The 15,212-nt window shown below is 39.7% G+C and overlaps 2 protein-coding genes and 3 non-coding genes across 5 annotated transcripts in view; all 5 read left to right on the forward strand.

Moving 5' to 3' along the window:
• The first annotated feature begins 3,742 nt into the window (after positions 1-3,742).
• On the forward strand, positions 3,743-7,958 carry rpl13 (ribosomal protein L13). The gene is made up of 6 exons (XM_034076137.2): positions 3,743-3,810; positions 4,266-4,383; positions 5,212-5,353; positions 6,395-6,568; positions 7,270-7,326; positions 7,755-7,958. The coding sequence occupies exons 2-6, from the start codon at positions 4,280-4,282 to the stop codon at positions 7,911-7,913; spliced, it is 636 nt and encodes a 211-aa protein (XP_033932028.1). The 5' UTR covers positions 3,743-3,810; positions 4,266-4,279; the 3' UTR covers positions 7,914-7,958.
• On the forward strand, positions 4,878-4,956 carry LOC117444518 (small nucleolar RNA MBII-202). The gene has a single exon (XR_004551805.1). It is a non-coding gene; the product is annotated as a small nucleolar RNA MBII-202 (small nucleolar RNA).
• Positions 6,232-6,312, forward strand: LOC117444529 (small nucleolar RNA MBII-202). The gene has a single exon (XR_004551806.1). It is a non-coding gene; the product is annotated as a small nucleolar RNA MBII-202 (small nucleolar RNA).
• LOC117444541 (small nucleolar RNA MBII-202) lies at positions 7,532-7,607 on the forward strand. Its single transcript, XR_004551807.1, has one exon. It is a non-coding gene; the product is annotated as a small nucleolar RNA MBII-202 (small nucleolar RNA).
• Positions 7,959-12,227: 4,269 nt separating the features above from the next.
• Positions 12,228-15,212, forward strand: part of cpne7 (copine VII) — a 36,152-nt gene continuing 33,167 nt past the window's right edge. Inside the window, exons 1-3 of the mRNA XM_034111637.2 lie at positions 12,228-12,317; positions 13,302-13,369; positions 13,476-13,782. Coding sequence (XP_033967528.1) covers positions 13,609-13,782 — 174 coding nt within the window. The 5' untranslated portion in view covers positions 12,228-12,317; positions 13,302-13,369; positions 13,476-13,608. The remainder of the gene's footprint in view (positions 12,318-13,301; positions 13,370-13,475; positions 13,783-15,212) is intronic.

The raw sequence follows: 15,212 nt of genomic DNA on the forward strand, positions 1-15,212 counted from the left end.
ACTGGCAGAGTAATGGTGTGAGGAAAGGGGTTTAACAGGGAAAGGCAAGTGAAGAGGTGGGTTTTGAGTGCTTATTTGAATGATAGTAGGGAGGTTAACTGTCTGATGTGGCTGGGGAGGGCCCAGGGACCCCAGGTCCGGAGCTTAGTCCTGGTGGTCTTTAGGGTGCTTGCATCGCAGTTTTGGTGATGTGGTTGACATGTGGCAGGTAGTGTCGTTTAAACAAACAATGTCATCCCAGGACTTAAGCCCATCTTGCCGTCCAATTTATATTTGCAGGACAATCGTAATATCTTGCCCTTCCATATCTTCCTCCTTGGGGGCTATGACATTGTTTGGCTCCTTGTTTTTGCCAATGACTGAGATTGGGTGAGTTGTTCACAATTCACCCAAATGTGGAGGCTCTCCTTCACTATGCCCTGCAAACCGATCCAGGCAGCAAGGAAGGGTTCTTCAGGGTGCTGCTGAACAAACTGAAAGGTCATGTTGGTCAGAACATTTGCTTCTAGCTGCACAGAGGTTTGATTTACATTGTTTAACAATGTGCCATACTCACTTTGCAGAAGAGCTCTTTGTTCTCCACTTTCAACTGTGTTTCTTTATACAAAAAGGTGAAGTTGTATACTATTGCACTGGTTACTTACCAAACACCAACAAAATCCCAATCAAAAATATCTAGCCAACTGGATCGCACTCTCTTCAAGCTGCCAGTTTCTTCTAGCTACAGCTACAGTATGAGAAATGTGCTATGCCACTTTTGCTGTAATAATGTAAATGTCCCCGCTGTGGGACTAATAAAGGAATTCTGATTGTGATTACCAAAGTTAAGTAATTGCCTCTAGTAAAAAACGATTTAGCAAAGCAGTAAAGTCATTAGACCAGTCTGCAATGATGAATAGATGTAGTCGATTCGTACAGTAACTGCTGCTTCATATGAAAATATGAAATCACCTGCAGAATATGAAGGCAACAGACACATAAGATCTGCAAACTCTGAGTTACAAATGGCTATCGCTATAGCACTCATACTGTTGGTGCTGGATTTCCGCCCCTTGTATTTAGTTTGATCAGGACCGGTACATGAAATCCATCATTCGGAGTGTTTTCGACTTCTGATCACTTTGCTGGGAGAAATGTTTCAAAACTATTGAACTCTGAGGTGGTGCTGCTGATTCAGTCCCTGCCGCTAAAACAAGGTTCAAGAATCAAGGGTTTTATTATCATATGCACATAGCTACAGTGTAGTGAGGAAAATCATAGGTCCCGAGCTCCTCCAACAATGCAACATATTATAGGATACAAATTATAACGTTTAAAATAGTGCAAATGAAACGGAGTACGATACAATTTAATAAAATAGGGCAGGTTATGAACACTACTGATGTTGTCGTCCTCAAACACACACCAATCCGTAGTTTCAAATCAGTGTTGCAAAGCGGAGTCTGATTGCTCACTTCAGTGTGCAGATCCTTGTGTTCACAATAAAAGTGTAGTTTTTTTGTGAATGTCCTGTGTCGGTCTTAAATCTCATAACATCAGCTTTTATTTTCCTTGTGGATTTTCTTCTTGACCCTCATATATGGAGAAAATGGTGAGGCAGTTGTGTCTTTCAGGTATGTCCTTTCAACAGATATAATAAGAAACATATGACATTATTGCAGTGTGAATGAACAGTATGAACAACATTAAAAAAACGTTTTATTATTAAAATAATATTTAACTGATATCAAGTTGTGAAATAGAAACATGTACAGGCATTAATAAATGATCTAACGCTCCCTTGACTAATAGAGAAAATAACCAAATTAGCAGGAATACCTACAAAGAATAATCTTTCTCAGCACGGAATAAAAAACAAAATAACATGTACATTAATAATAATAATAATAATAATAATAATAATACATTACATTTATAAAGTGCTTTTCCTGGTGCTCAAAGTGCTTACAAGCAAGTAAAACAAAAATAACAACAAAAGTAGAAAGTGCTAAACTAGGAGGAATAAGGGCAAGGGGTTAGAATTAAGGTTAGGGTTAATGAGCTGTAGAGGTGCTTGTAGGTGGATTCTGTTTGTTTACAGACCCCTGCTATCTGTTTCCCCCTCTATCCAGTCTTTGTGATAAGTTAGTGGTTCCCAACCTTTTTCAGTCAGGCCGCTCTTGGGTAATTGGAAATATTTTCGAGCCCCCCCAACCCGGTTCCCACCGAGATTATAATTCATTGTATATAGTTGTACAAACATTACATTTTCTCTGCTAATAATAACAAGACAAAAAGATCCAACTATAATTTTATATTTTATTATGGATTGAACATGAACAAAATTGCTTGTATTGGCAGAGGCTCCATGTACCACTGTGAAATAATGAGGCCTAATTGAAACAATTACAAATACTGCTTATCGATCCGTTACTTTAACAGTATTTGTATAGGTTATTTTTGTTATTTTTTAGGGAAAAACTTAACAAATTGGAAACAGAATTAACATTGATTTATTTTATGTATAGTGTGGATTATGGGCTGCTAGCACACTGCAGTGGTGGTAATAACTAAGTAGATTTACTCTCGAGTACTGTAGGCTACTTATTTTGAGGTACTTAAGTATTTCCACTTTTGCTTCTTTGTAATTCTGCTCCTCTACAGTCCAGAGGTAATGGTGTACTTTTACTCCACTACATGTATTTAATACCTTTAGTTACTTTACGGATCTGGATTAATGATGTGAAATATAATCAACTCTTAAATCAGACTTTAGTTACACCTGGAGTAAATTCACAAGCTAATTTTAGAGTTAAGGAAGTCGAAAACTGTGCATTTCTCCGTATGAATATGATGCCTTTTGGCCAGCTGATGGACAGATTGCTCGTGTTTCCGCGAAAATACTTATGCAAACGAGCATTGGAGCATCGAGCCTTGTATATTGTCACTTTTGAACGCTCTGTTCTCCCAGCCACCGGCAGATCTCTGTGTGCACGGTGCTGCAGCGAGTCTGAGGAGAGAGAGTAAAGAGAGAGAGAGAGAGAGAGAGAGAGAGAGAGAGAGAGAGAGAGAGAGAGAGAGAGAGAGAGAGAGAGAGAGAGAGAGATCTCCCCACCGACCACGTTAGATGTCAACTTTGTTGATTTTGGCATTATAGCTGCGGTTGCGTTGCCATTTTAATTGATTTTACGAGTAAACAATGTTTTTTTACAACTTCTTCCCAAACTTCATGCGACCCCCCTGCAATAGCGATGGTATTGAAAGCTAATATTTTCAAAGGCAGACAGAACATTTTTGTAGCCAAGTCCAGATTTTTATAAACGCATAGTTGAATCTCCCTGCATGATAACAAAGATAACTAAGCTTTGATATAAACGCTCTTACTTCCGGTTTCGCCTGAATTAAATTGTTCTCTGTTCGCTCAGTTATTTCATGTTTAAGCCTATCTTGTAGAATATATTTGTATCGCAAGTTCGTCATAATTAATATTTCATAATGATATTACCACAACCTTGTTCTATGGCATGTTCTGCAGAGGAAACCTCCAAAAATACAGGCTACAATTTATATATATAATTATATCATTTTTATAGAGACGTCGATAGCAAATACATGTTTTTTTTACAATATATTTTTTATAAAATATAGCATATTCCTACATTATATTTCTTTATTACAATGTTACGTTGTATCGGTTTGTTTTTGTGGGGATACTGCTCTCTTACAAACTCTTTGATAATGCTGTACTGCCATTGGCTGGTTGACACCATATCCCACAATGCCCCGCTTTTACACTTCCTTTTTCCTTTCGGCCATTTTCCTTCCTCGTAGGTATGTTACATTTATCTCTTCAAATTTAAAAAGAATCTGGTTCAATCCTAGGTATTTTATCTTTATTTGTCAATTTATTTTACAACATTAGATGGAGTGTTTTGTCACCTTTGCAATAAGGTCATTATTGTCATAAGACGTTATCGTAGAATTGCAGAACCACGTCTACTTTGTAGCCATCCCCGCTCAAGCTGTGTTTGTGACTGTTAGCATTGCTGTTAAGAGGCCACATTGTACTTAATATTGTAATATCCCTGAAAACAATATGAGCACATGTTACCAATGTTCACATTGAAATGATTAGTTATTATGGAATTTAGCAGCCGGTCACGGGAATTTACCAAGAAAACAGTCGTTGACCTGCTAGCTTAGCATCTCAACCACAGCCCCTGGTCCTCACGATGGTGTGCCGGCATGACAGTCTGCTAATGTCCGTGTGCCACGCTATGTTTCAGGGAAGTAGGCAACCATGGCACCCAGCCGGAATGGAATGCTCCTGAACCCTCACTTCCACAAAGACTGGCAGAAAAGAGTGCGCACCTGGTTCAACCAGCCAGCCAGGAAGATCCGCAGGTGAGAACTACACTGCTTCAATTTGCGATGCTAACTTCAGCTAACACGCGTTACAGTCGCATATTGCACTGTTGGCAGTGAAACATCTTAACTATGCTTTTTTTTAATGAAGTGTAACTGCATCAGTACGTTGTGTGTGCAAACGTGTAGACATGCTATCTAACCTAAATGTGGTGGGTGCTTGGGTTCGTATTGGTTTTAACCTCACCCCAATCCTGGTTCTTCTGGCTTGACCTATTTAAATTAGAATTGATTTTAAGGTGTCTACTTATCTTTGAAAGCATGTCTTTCTCTACCTGGCCCTAAACTATAAAGCAGAAATGTAGACACCAAAAGAGCCAGTCCTTAGCCTCAGATCCTCAGGTTTGGCCTTTCTAGCTGTTCAAAAGATGCCACAAGTCTTGCTGAATCAGTTGCCTTTTGGTCGAAACCTGTTTAATTGAATTATAATTGACATAAGAACCATCTTTTTGTGTTTTGCATCACCAGTCATATGATGAAAAATCTCCGGAATCTCTGTATTTACTTGATGAATATTTTGAACCTATTATCTGATGACTGATGTGTTTTGCCTTTTGATGGGTTTCTGTTAAATTGTCTTCAGCTGTATCCTTAAAGGAGTTTGAGGACATTACCTAATCTGTACAGTAATTATTTATATACGTTATTGATCTAATATTTAAATACAGGAGCCCCCGCCATTCTGTTACTTGCCTCATTTCATGGTTAAGAGACACGGATGTATTGTCGTTAAGAAGTCCTTTAGTCTCTGGGACTGAACGGGTTAGTTGGTTACTGTCATTTTGACTAAAATGCCTCTTTCTTCAGGCGAAATACTCGTCAGGCTAAGGCCCGTCTCATCGCGCCCCGTCCTGTGGCTGGCCCTTTAAGGCCTCAGGTCCGGTGTCCCACCATCAGGTACCACACCAAGGTCCGTGCTGGACGTGGCTTCACTCTGGAGGAACTTAAGGTAATGTCTTGTATTTGTCCAATAGATAGTTCACATGCACAAATCGTTAATCTGCAATGTAACTCTTATATCCCAAAATACTGCGCAACGTTTTAAAACTAATTGATTCCATTAGTGACTTATTTATGATTTATGTTGTGTGGGTGGTCGGGCAGAAACTTTTGATTTTATCAGCTTGGCTAAAAGTCTAAAGCGTAGCATCAAGGTGACCTCCACCCCAGAAATTCTATTGACTACTTAAGATACAAAACTAAACAAGCTCAACTCTGTGATGAATCAAGCAGCCCACCTAACCAAAATACACCACAAAAAGAACAAAGTCCTGCTTCCAAGACTTGCTGCTCTTGCCAAACTCTACCTTTACTTTCCACCTCTGTAATCCTGTACTGTGGGAGGAAGGCTAAATGAATGTTGGTGTGAATCACCCAAAAACATGTGGACGTGCATGTTTTTCTTCCAGGTGGGCAAACACGAGTAATCGTAAAAGTGTTTGTTGCCTAGTCAACTTTGTACGTTATACAGCATTTATAAAACTAATTGCGTCGGTGAGATCTCACCTTTATAAAAACACAACGTTTATTTAAATCACCAATTGCAAATGTAAGTTGTTTAAGGAAACTAATGCCCATTGTGTGGGGAAAGCACAAGTCACATTCTGGAGTGTTATCCTCTGCATCATCCTTTCAAGATGGCCACAGCATATTTCTCCCAACCTAAAGAAATGAGTGTGCTGGGCCGTGCCCCACCTTGTTAGGTTAAAGTGTGGAGTCATTAGAGTGCATGTATCTGTATTTGCACTTGCAGCTCTACCAGCATGTCTTCATTTGCAGAAATGTAAAAAAAAAAACGTATTTTTGTGTTTAGCATCTTCAGTCAGATGATGATAAATCTCCGGAATCTCTGTATTTACTTGATGAATACCTTGAACCTATTATCTGATGACTGTTCCTTCTGCTATCGGAAACTCAAATGGACTGTCACATATTGGAAATCAGTTATCTGAGTTGTGTTTAAAACATTTAGCTGTTTTCCTCACTACAGGCAGCTGGCATCCACAAAAAGACAGCCCGCACCATCGGCATCTCCGTCGATTCTCGCCGTCGCAACAGATCCACAGAATCTCTTCAGGCCAACGTACAGCGACTGAAGGAGTACCGCTCCAAGCTCATCCTGTTCCCCAGGAAGGCTTCTGCTCCCAAGAAGGGAGACAGCTCGGTAAGATTATTTTATGTTGCTGCATAAAGATCAGACATGTGACAGACTGTTGTTGTGCTTAATAACCAACTATGGTTTTGATTTGTGACTCATTTTCCTGAGAGAAAAAGTATTAAAACATAATTCAAAGACACGTGGTCTGTAGGAGTGAGTCATCTCTCAAAATCAAACGGTGCAATTTGAGACCTTGCCAGTGTTTGTTTACCTTTCCTCCATCTTATCAAAATGAGTAATTTATGAAAACTAAAAGAACCCTTTATTGTATTTGTTCCTTTTTGAAATAAGTTTAAAGATGTGCTTTGGGGGAGCTCAAATAATGAGTCTAACTTGTGTACTCTGCACTTCCAAGTGCACCAAAGTCATTAGTTCCTCCCCCTTATCCCTGCAGTACACCACTATGAGCAGAACGGATTGCTGCCCTGCTTTTGTGAAAGATCATAACTTGAATTCTTAGTTGCATGTATTTGTTGAGTTGTTTTTATTACTTGACTGAGGGCCTGTAATATTCCAATCGTAGACTAAGGTTTGAAGAACACGGCGTACTGCTGCGCTCACATTGCAGTTCACCTTTAATTATACAGCCTTTTAGAGTTTTTGACCTCACTCAAATTCTTGTAATGGCAGGATGTTTGTTTAGCCACCTTACGGAGTGATATGGATATTTTGTTGCCCTGAATAATGAACTGTTTCCATCTTTTCAGGAGGAGGAACTCAAGATGGCCACTCAGCTCGGTGGTGCAGTCATGCCCATCAAGAACGTAAGTACCCGACACATCTATATTAACATGAATCAGGAAGGATTATCAGATCACTGGAAATAAAAGTGATTTGTTTTAGGTGGCTTTTTAATAGATTTCATTGAACGGGCTGGATTTTGTCACTAGACTTTATACGTCGTCGGTGATGATTCTTGAAAGAAAAAAAATCGAATAATTTGTTGTTCTGAATCACGCAGTCAGGTGATGATACATCTCCGGAATCTCTGTACTTCTTTGATGACAAACGTGAACCCCTTTTCTGATGACTGCTTTTTAAAATCTAGCTTAAAAAACAAATTGGTTGTTTCAAAATATGATCCATTACTCTCGGCTTCTATTTGCATAGATTAACTTATTAGCGCGAGTCCGTCCTTTTAGAGACAATTATCACGCAATGAGTTCACCCTTTTTCTTCTTTATTCTCCCAGGTGCACAAAACCGAGAAGGCTCGTGTTATCTCTGAGGATGAGAAGAACTTCAAGGCCTTCGCCAGCCTGCGTATGGCTCGCGCCAATGCTCGTCTCTTCGGCATCCGTGCCAAGAGAGCAAAGGAGGCCGCCGAGCAGGACGTGGAAAAGAAGAAGTAAAAATAGTTGCTATGGAACTTTGAAAAATAAAGTGTGGAAAAAAGATCAGTGTGAGAATGTCATGATTATTATTTAATAGTAAGAGTTGTCAAGGAGCATCACAGCAGATACTTTTATGGTTGATTCCCAAACATGGATCACTTTAACCTTCAAGGTATCAAGAGGGTTTCTATATGCTATCAAATGTGTTTAATGTTTGCTCAGAACTATGGTCGGTAAAAATAAGTTTTTTGAATATAAACTATTCTTTTTATCATAACAATTTTAATTTGGAACCAGGTGTTGGGAGGGGGGAGGAAAAACAAACCAGACATTTCTAAGAGCCTGATGGCTAAAAATCAGAGTGAAGCTTACTAGAATGAATGGACCCTGATCATAGCAGACCTCAGGACTCAAAAGCTCAGTGATGGCTCCTATCTGTTGTGTGCCAGCAAGCCCTCTGGAGACCCTGAGGCCCCTGGAGAAAGTAAGTCAAGTGTGGGGTCTTTAGGTGATTTTCTTACCCCGATGTGTTAGTTGGTTAAAAAGGCTGCACAGTAAAATATTTTCCATTAAATATCAAAAGTTGACCTGACAGCTGTAGAGTTTTAAGCAGTTAATATAAAATAACTACTTATTCCCTCTCAATATACTTAGAGATGTATCTGATTTATAAATGAGTCCAAAGTGTATAAGCTAAAACCAAATGTGTTAAAATTCCTCACTCTATATTGGGCTCATTTACAGCAGTAGATGGCGCTAGTCACAACATGTAACGCATGGAGACAACATTTAGGAGCATGGTTTGTTGACTAATTGCGGAATATCACATCTATTGTTGAAACATCTGGACTTTTAACGGTTATTAACATGACGAGACGCTTGCATTGCCCTGTTTTTTCACATTCCCACCTGTATTTTGTCCGTAACCCAGCAGTGAGTAGAAGAAAGCATGTTAAGGGCAAATTGCCCGGTTAAGAGCCAACTTTTTGAGTCGGGTTGCCAGAAATTATAGAAAAAGTACAGTCTGAACAGTTGAGGGCGACCCAGGTACAGCATCTTGACATGACAGACTATAATATTAAAAGAACACACATTTTATCTACAGCATGTTAATGTACAGGTTGGAAAAGTCAGAAGAGGTGGAAAAGCCAGTAAAAAATCTCATCCCAGTGGGACACTTTCACTCGATTTTTCTACAGAAGTTTATGTGCTGCCAGAACCAAAATGGACTGTTAAAATGAAACATTGCCATGACAACTGAGACTCCTAACATTTGTAAACCATATGTGCGTGTTTGGTGCGCTGTGGTGTGATCAATGAATAAATACAAAGTTAAACAAAACACAAGTGCCAAGAAATTCCCCGTAGAGTGAGGTAGGCCATTTGTAATGCATTAGTCATCACCATTTGAATATCCACTTTTGCATAAATGATTCCAAATCGAGAATCCACAGACCTCAACTGAATGTCTGTGTCTCCTTAAGTGTCTCTGTGTTCTAGCTGTCTGAACGCATATAAATAATTCAGTAAATGAAGGTGAGTGGACAGTCAGGACCAGGGGTGATGGATATGGCTGATATGGAAACTAAAATGGCCGGTCCTTTTAATCCTGAAGATAGGGTACTGCAAAACACAAATGTTAAAGGACACTATATTGTGTGAATTCCTATAATCATCCTCCATTATCAGATAACCATTAACGATTTTCATTCACCTATTCACTCGTGAATTTAGATTAACCACATTATTCAAGCAAACCAGATAACGCACAAGTCAAAAACCTGTGCTAAAACCTGATGTTAATGGATTTAAATTCCTTAGATTTGATAAAAATCAAGGAGGGGGTTATGTTAATTAAATGTAGCCTATATAAAAGACCGACTCAAAGCTGAAACTTTAAAGTCAGCTATTCAGGCAGTCCATTGACAGGAAATTCATTTGAGTATTTAACCAACACTAAACATTATTACCCTTTTAATATTTCCGACTTGGGTTACTTAATTATATTCCCCTATTCAACTGAAATCAATCAGGTTAAGTGTGAGCTGGCATCCTGCAGTATCAGCCCTGTGATCAATTTGGTGTATCGTGTTTACACTTTAAAAATTGAACTGATGACTTCATGACCGCAGTACTTGTCAGGTCAGTAAGGCAGATATAATGATGACAAGAGCCGACCTGTGGCGTTAACATTGCTGTTCACTGAGCCTGCTGAAGCACAAGCTCCGTGATTGATTAACTTTAACAGGGATGAAGAAGCAAGATGTTAGAATCAATAGTGTTGCTGAAAATGTTTTTAAAAACACTCCCTGTGGACAAAAATACATCTATGTGAGGCCTTGAAAAAAAACTGTGGATGATATTAGACAAACACCGGAGCTAGTTTGACCAAAATGATGACTGCGTCAGGCCATGTCTTAAGATCTTCCTAATTTGGATATTGTACACGCAATGTGGTCAGTGAGTGTGGAGAATCAGTGGGGGGGAATGGATAATCCATGTGGAAACGCAGGAAAGGTCCTGTGAGGTGCTGATCCGAAGCAGTGGCAGAAGGCTGTTGTTTGGAGCTGTGGCGTAACAGGGCTCAGGTGTGTGCCTTAAAGCAGACAAACTCTGAATACCCATGGAAGAAGAGGCAGTGAGGTTGAAAAAAGTGACTTTGGGCGATGTCAGAAACCATTCAGTTTCCACTTCAAACTCAGTGTGTGCAGATCCAGGCGTGGATATGTGACTTTAGTTTGAAGAGTTTTAGTAATGATATCAACCTTTAGGGAAAATGAGTTGGTTTTGTGTGTTGTTCGGTGTCTAAGTTGCATGGTTATCATCTTAACAGTGCAGATAATTAAAAAGCAGGGAACCAAGTTCTCTATTTTTCAAGCCCTTGTTATAATTTGATTAATCTGCCCGTCTGCATACATCCTCATTTTAGCTAAAAGCCTCTGAGTGGCTCAACTCTCAAAGCATCAGCCGTGCCCTCTTGAAATCAAAGACAGTTGTAATTCTGCCAAGCTCTAATGTAAAATGCAATGTTCATATTGTAAGAAGGACACTTAAAAATCAGGAAGAAGCCTTCAGGAATAAAATACCACGAAAGCTACTAATTTATTTCACCATAAATTGAACTACACTGGCTGTTTTAAACAGTCAACCAAAAGCTTTTATTTTTGCTTTGCACTTTATTCTGATGAACCCAAACTTCCGAAATCATCGTGTGTATTTCTCTAGCTGCATTGTCCTTCACTTCTGTTTTGCAGAAACTTGAGGGCTGCTGTTTTGGCAGTGCAATCTAACAATCTATAAACGTTATGCAATGCCTGGAAATACATTCATGAAAATAATACATTTGTGGGTGGACTGTGAAAAGGTTCAAGCATAAACGTTGTGTAGAAACAATACATTATGTAACATACATTGCTGTCAAAAAAGAATTCACAGAATGAATCAGCTCATGATCATTTTGATGTGAGGGACATTAGACTTATGTGTGTGTGCATGCAAACATGTGTGCATGTTTAATAAAGCTTAGAGAGCGGGAGGTCACAAACCCTCAGCTGTCTGGAGCTCGCTCATGCAGATATGATTATGATGTGCTGCTGAATGATGATCCATCCTTTAAGTTCCTGTTGATTTCTCTGTGAAATGTCTCACATTTGCATCCCTAGCATTTCTATTATTGAGGTGACACAAAGCCTGCCAGAGCCAGTTGATTAAAGCAGGAATTGTCTTTTTTTCTGAGTGCAAATGTATAAACTATAGATTCTTGGGAGAGAATTCCCATCTGGTTTCACTTTTTATGTGATGATGTGGCCACACTTCTCATTTTCGATTGTGAGCATGTTGTTGGAGCATCTGTGTATATAGTGTCAAATGCTTTCCCGCTATAGGCAGAACATGCAATATGTAAACATGATCATAATGCTAATGAGAGATGCTTACATACAGCCATGCTCAGTGTGACACTTTAATTACAGTAGGCTAAGGCTGGAGAGAAATCAGATTGATATATCTATCTAAATATATATTGATTCCCCTCTATTGAGCCAGCAGAGGATTATTTGTGCAAAGAGATTAACTTCAAATCAAAGGAAGCGTGAAAGATACTGCTAAACATCTAAATGTTTTAATTCAGCTCAGGAAATGTCAGCCATACTCATGATCAATAACAGCAATCAAAATGCATTTTGTGTCGAGTTATTAAAGGTCGATTTTGTCCTGAACTCTAAATAATCGAGTCCCAGTGAAAGCCCCATCCTTACATCAGCAGCTGGACTCTCTCCACTCCCATCTCTGCAAGCCGAGCCTACTCCCTCCTCACCAGTCCAACCAATGAGTGTCGGCGGAGAGGGAGAGGAAAAGAATCAAGCGGTGTGTTATGGGAGAGATTTTAAAACAACTGTGTTCAAGAGTAAAGAACAACGACAGGTAGGAAGTGACTTTGTCGCTCTTAACTTGGTCTTCAGCAGTTTAATCGATTTGAGAAAGGATTATATTGCGTTTGGCTGTTTATTTTTCTATCAGCTCTATATTTCCTTATCGGAAGTGTGTAATATAATGACACGCGCTGTTATCAAAGTAGCGCGTTCGTTTTTAGTTCGATGCTTTGCTAATTGTGAGGGGAAACCACGCTAGATATTAATTTAGCTCTGAGCGTTAAATGGGTATTTTAAAGATTGCACATTTGCAGCGGAGTTGATTCAATGTGATGAATTATTAGGAAAGCATTTGGTTGCGTTTCCTGTATCGCTTTCATTATCAAGTTGTTGGATAGAATCGGTAGCGGACGTGTTGCTTAAGGAAGAGATTTCCTTTACATTACAACTTTTGTTTCGGGGTCATATTTTATGGATGCTGATTGTTTTCCGAGCTTTTTTTAGTTAAGTTTGACGTTGATGCTTTTGGGTAACATCTGATGAGAGCTGGCAAAGGAAAAAACCGGGCGCTGTCTCTGGTGCTGGAAAACACTTCGTTTGTCTCCTAAGAATGGGACAATTACAGTGAAGCATGCTGGTGGAACATTTCAACCCCCGCCCTTATTACTTTCCATTCCTTTAAAACAGTTAGATATGGTCAGACAACATTTGCTCTAGGACACTTCAGCAGGGCGGATGCTTGCCACGTGAAACAAAATAAGGTCCTTTTTCTCAGGTGTACACCATCCTCTGACCAATAAAGCCACTCCATGTGTATGGATTATTTATTCTATCCACCACTTTCACTTGTTTGCCCATTGTTAAAGGAGGGGGGAACAATGTTTGCATTGAGAACAGGTGATAAGAAATAGTGGCATGCAGAAAATGATTATATTTTAGAGGATAGCCTAGAGAGACATCCTCCTTCTTTTTCATACTAAGAGATTAAAAAAGAAAGAAAGCAACAGTTTTGACCGTGTTAATTGAATCTTTTCAGGGATCTGATCGAGGCTCCTGAAAGCACTACCACGGCACCTTCATGTCCCGTCTCTCATCATTACCGAGGTGAGATGATACTCCTCTGACAGGCAGTGATAACACATTGGGTTTGCTGTGGTCCCCTGGAACTCAATAGGAATCTCTTTCTTTTTTGCATGACATCTGTACCAAGTGAAAAGAGCCAGTCTCCTGTGAGCACACGTCTTTACTGAGATCCCTCGACACACCACTACATCTTCCCATCCCTCGGCACTACCACATCGTACCGCTTCACTGGTTGGCAGTCCCTCTCACCCTGAGCCAGGATGAATGATGTTCTGGAGGCCATCTCCCCGGCGACCAGCCTCAGTGGTCCGGCTACCTGTGTGTCCAAAGTAGAGCTGCGTGTGTCTTGCAAAGGCCTGCTGGACCGAGACACGCTAAACAAGTCAGACCCATGTGTCATACTCATGGTGCAAAACAACGGACAGTGGACAGAGGTAAGCCCCCCACCCCCTTTATTTTCTTCAATCTGACAAATGCACAGTTGGACCTCTTGGGTAAAGCGTGGGCAACCACCAATTATATATGGGCAGCAATGAATCCATCATCTTTTATTTAATCTCAGTCATTAACCACATTATTTAATGTGTACAAAAATGGTGCCTTGAATCTCACATGCTTCGGGGCTCATATTATTCTAATTGCATTGCCTGGGGGTTTTCTGAGCAGAATGTTTTCTTAATGGTTACACAAAGCTGTTATACAAAAGACACTGTGTAAAGCACAGATGCCCAGCCTTCTTTTTAAAGATGAATTTTAAGATGAATCGGGGGTGATGTGTGAAATGTTCAAGTTACTCCATCTGGGTGAATGTGCAAACCCACTCAAATTATCCCTAAACCTGTGTTATCATCAAGATCGACCAGGGAGATGAATATGTTAATGGTTTGCTGAACTTGCAGCTGTTTTTTTTTAGATCACGGCTTACACAACAGCTGCCTGGCTCAGAATTAAAAATTGTTAAATGCAGAGTACAATTGCAGGGGAAGAGTGAAGATGATCTGCCCTAGCATTATACTAACTACTTTATACTATAACAGATTGTGCATTCTGTCCACTGATCTACATGGGTGGACACACATTGGTAATGAGCAGGATGATGAGGTGTGTTCAGGCTACAAATGTTTACTTTCTTGGATTGGTCCCATCTGATTTGGACGTGGGCAGCAGGTCTCTCATTTCCATGTTAATTAAGTAATTCAGTTCACAGGGGAAAGCCAAAGCACGAGTCTCCATTAAGATGTGTTAAAACAGGGCTGAGGATATCTAATTATATGGATTTTTTCACCCCCCCTGAACTTGAACCAACAAAGAGCGATCTTTTCAGGGATGCGATATAATGTTAGTTACTCTGTCACGTGCAGGGAGACAGTCTTTGAAGATGCTCTCTGCAATGTTTGGGCTGTATGAATGTGGAACATTGAGATACTAATATGATAAAGACACTCAGTGTTGAGCACATAGTTATGGATTTTCTTGGTTGTAATTTGATCGGAGGTTATTACACGAGAAGACTGACCTGGGTTCAATGTAGCATGCATGAGTGGCTATTTTTAACTCCACTATGTGAAAGACATTCATATGAATTAGGCACTGTCAATAGCTCTATCTATCTATCTATCTATCTATCTATCTATCTATCTATCTATCTATCTATCTATCTATCTATCTATCTATCTATCCATCTATCCATCTATCCATCTATCCATCTATCCATCTATCTATCTATCTATCTATCTATCTATCTATCTATCTATCTATCTATCTATCTATCTATTTATCTATCCATCCATCTGGGAACTTTGCTTCTTTTGAATATGTGGCCCTTCAGCTGAAATGCTCCTCTCGAGCTCTGTTCCTAAATATC

This window comes from Pseudochaenichthys georgianus, chromosome 3 (genome assembly GCF_902827115.2).
Source record: "Pseudochaenichthys georgianus chromosome 3, fPseGeo1.2, whole genome shotgun sequence".
Classification (NCBI taxonomy): Eukaryota; Metazoa; Chordata; class Actinopteri; order Perciformes; family Channichthyidae; genus Pseudochaenichthys; species Pseudochaenichthys georgianus.

Bases quoted from the DNA above. Each gene is read 5' to 3' on its own strand.
- rpl13 (XM_034076137.2), top strand. From the start codon at position 4,280: ATGGCACCCAGCCGGAATGGAATGCTCCTGAACCCTCACTTCCACAAA. The intron at 4,384-5,211 runs GTGAGAACTACA...CTCTTTCTTCAG, and splicing joins CCAGCCAGGAAGATCCGCAG to GCGAAATACTCGTCAGGCTA. The intron at 7,327-7,754 runs GTAAGTACCCGA...TTATTCTCCCAG, and splicing joins CAGTCATGCCCATCAAGAAC to GTGCACAAAACCGAGAAGGC.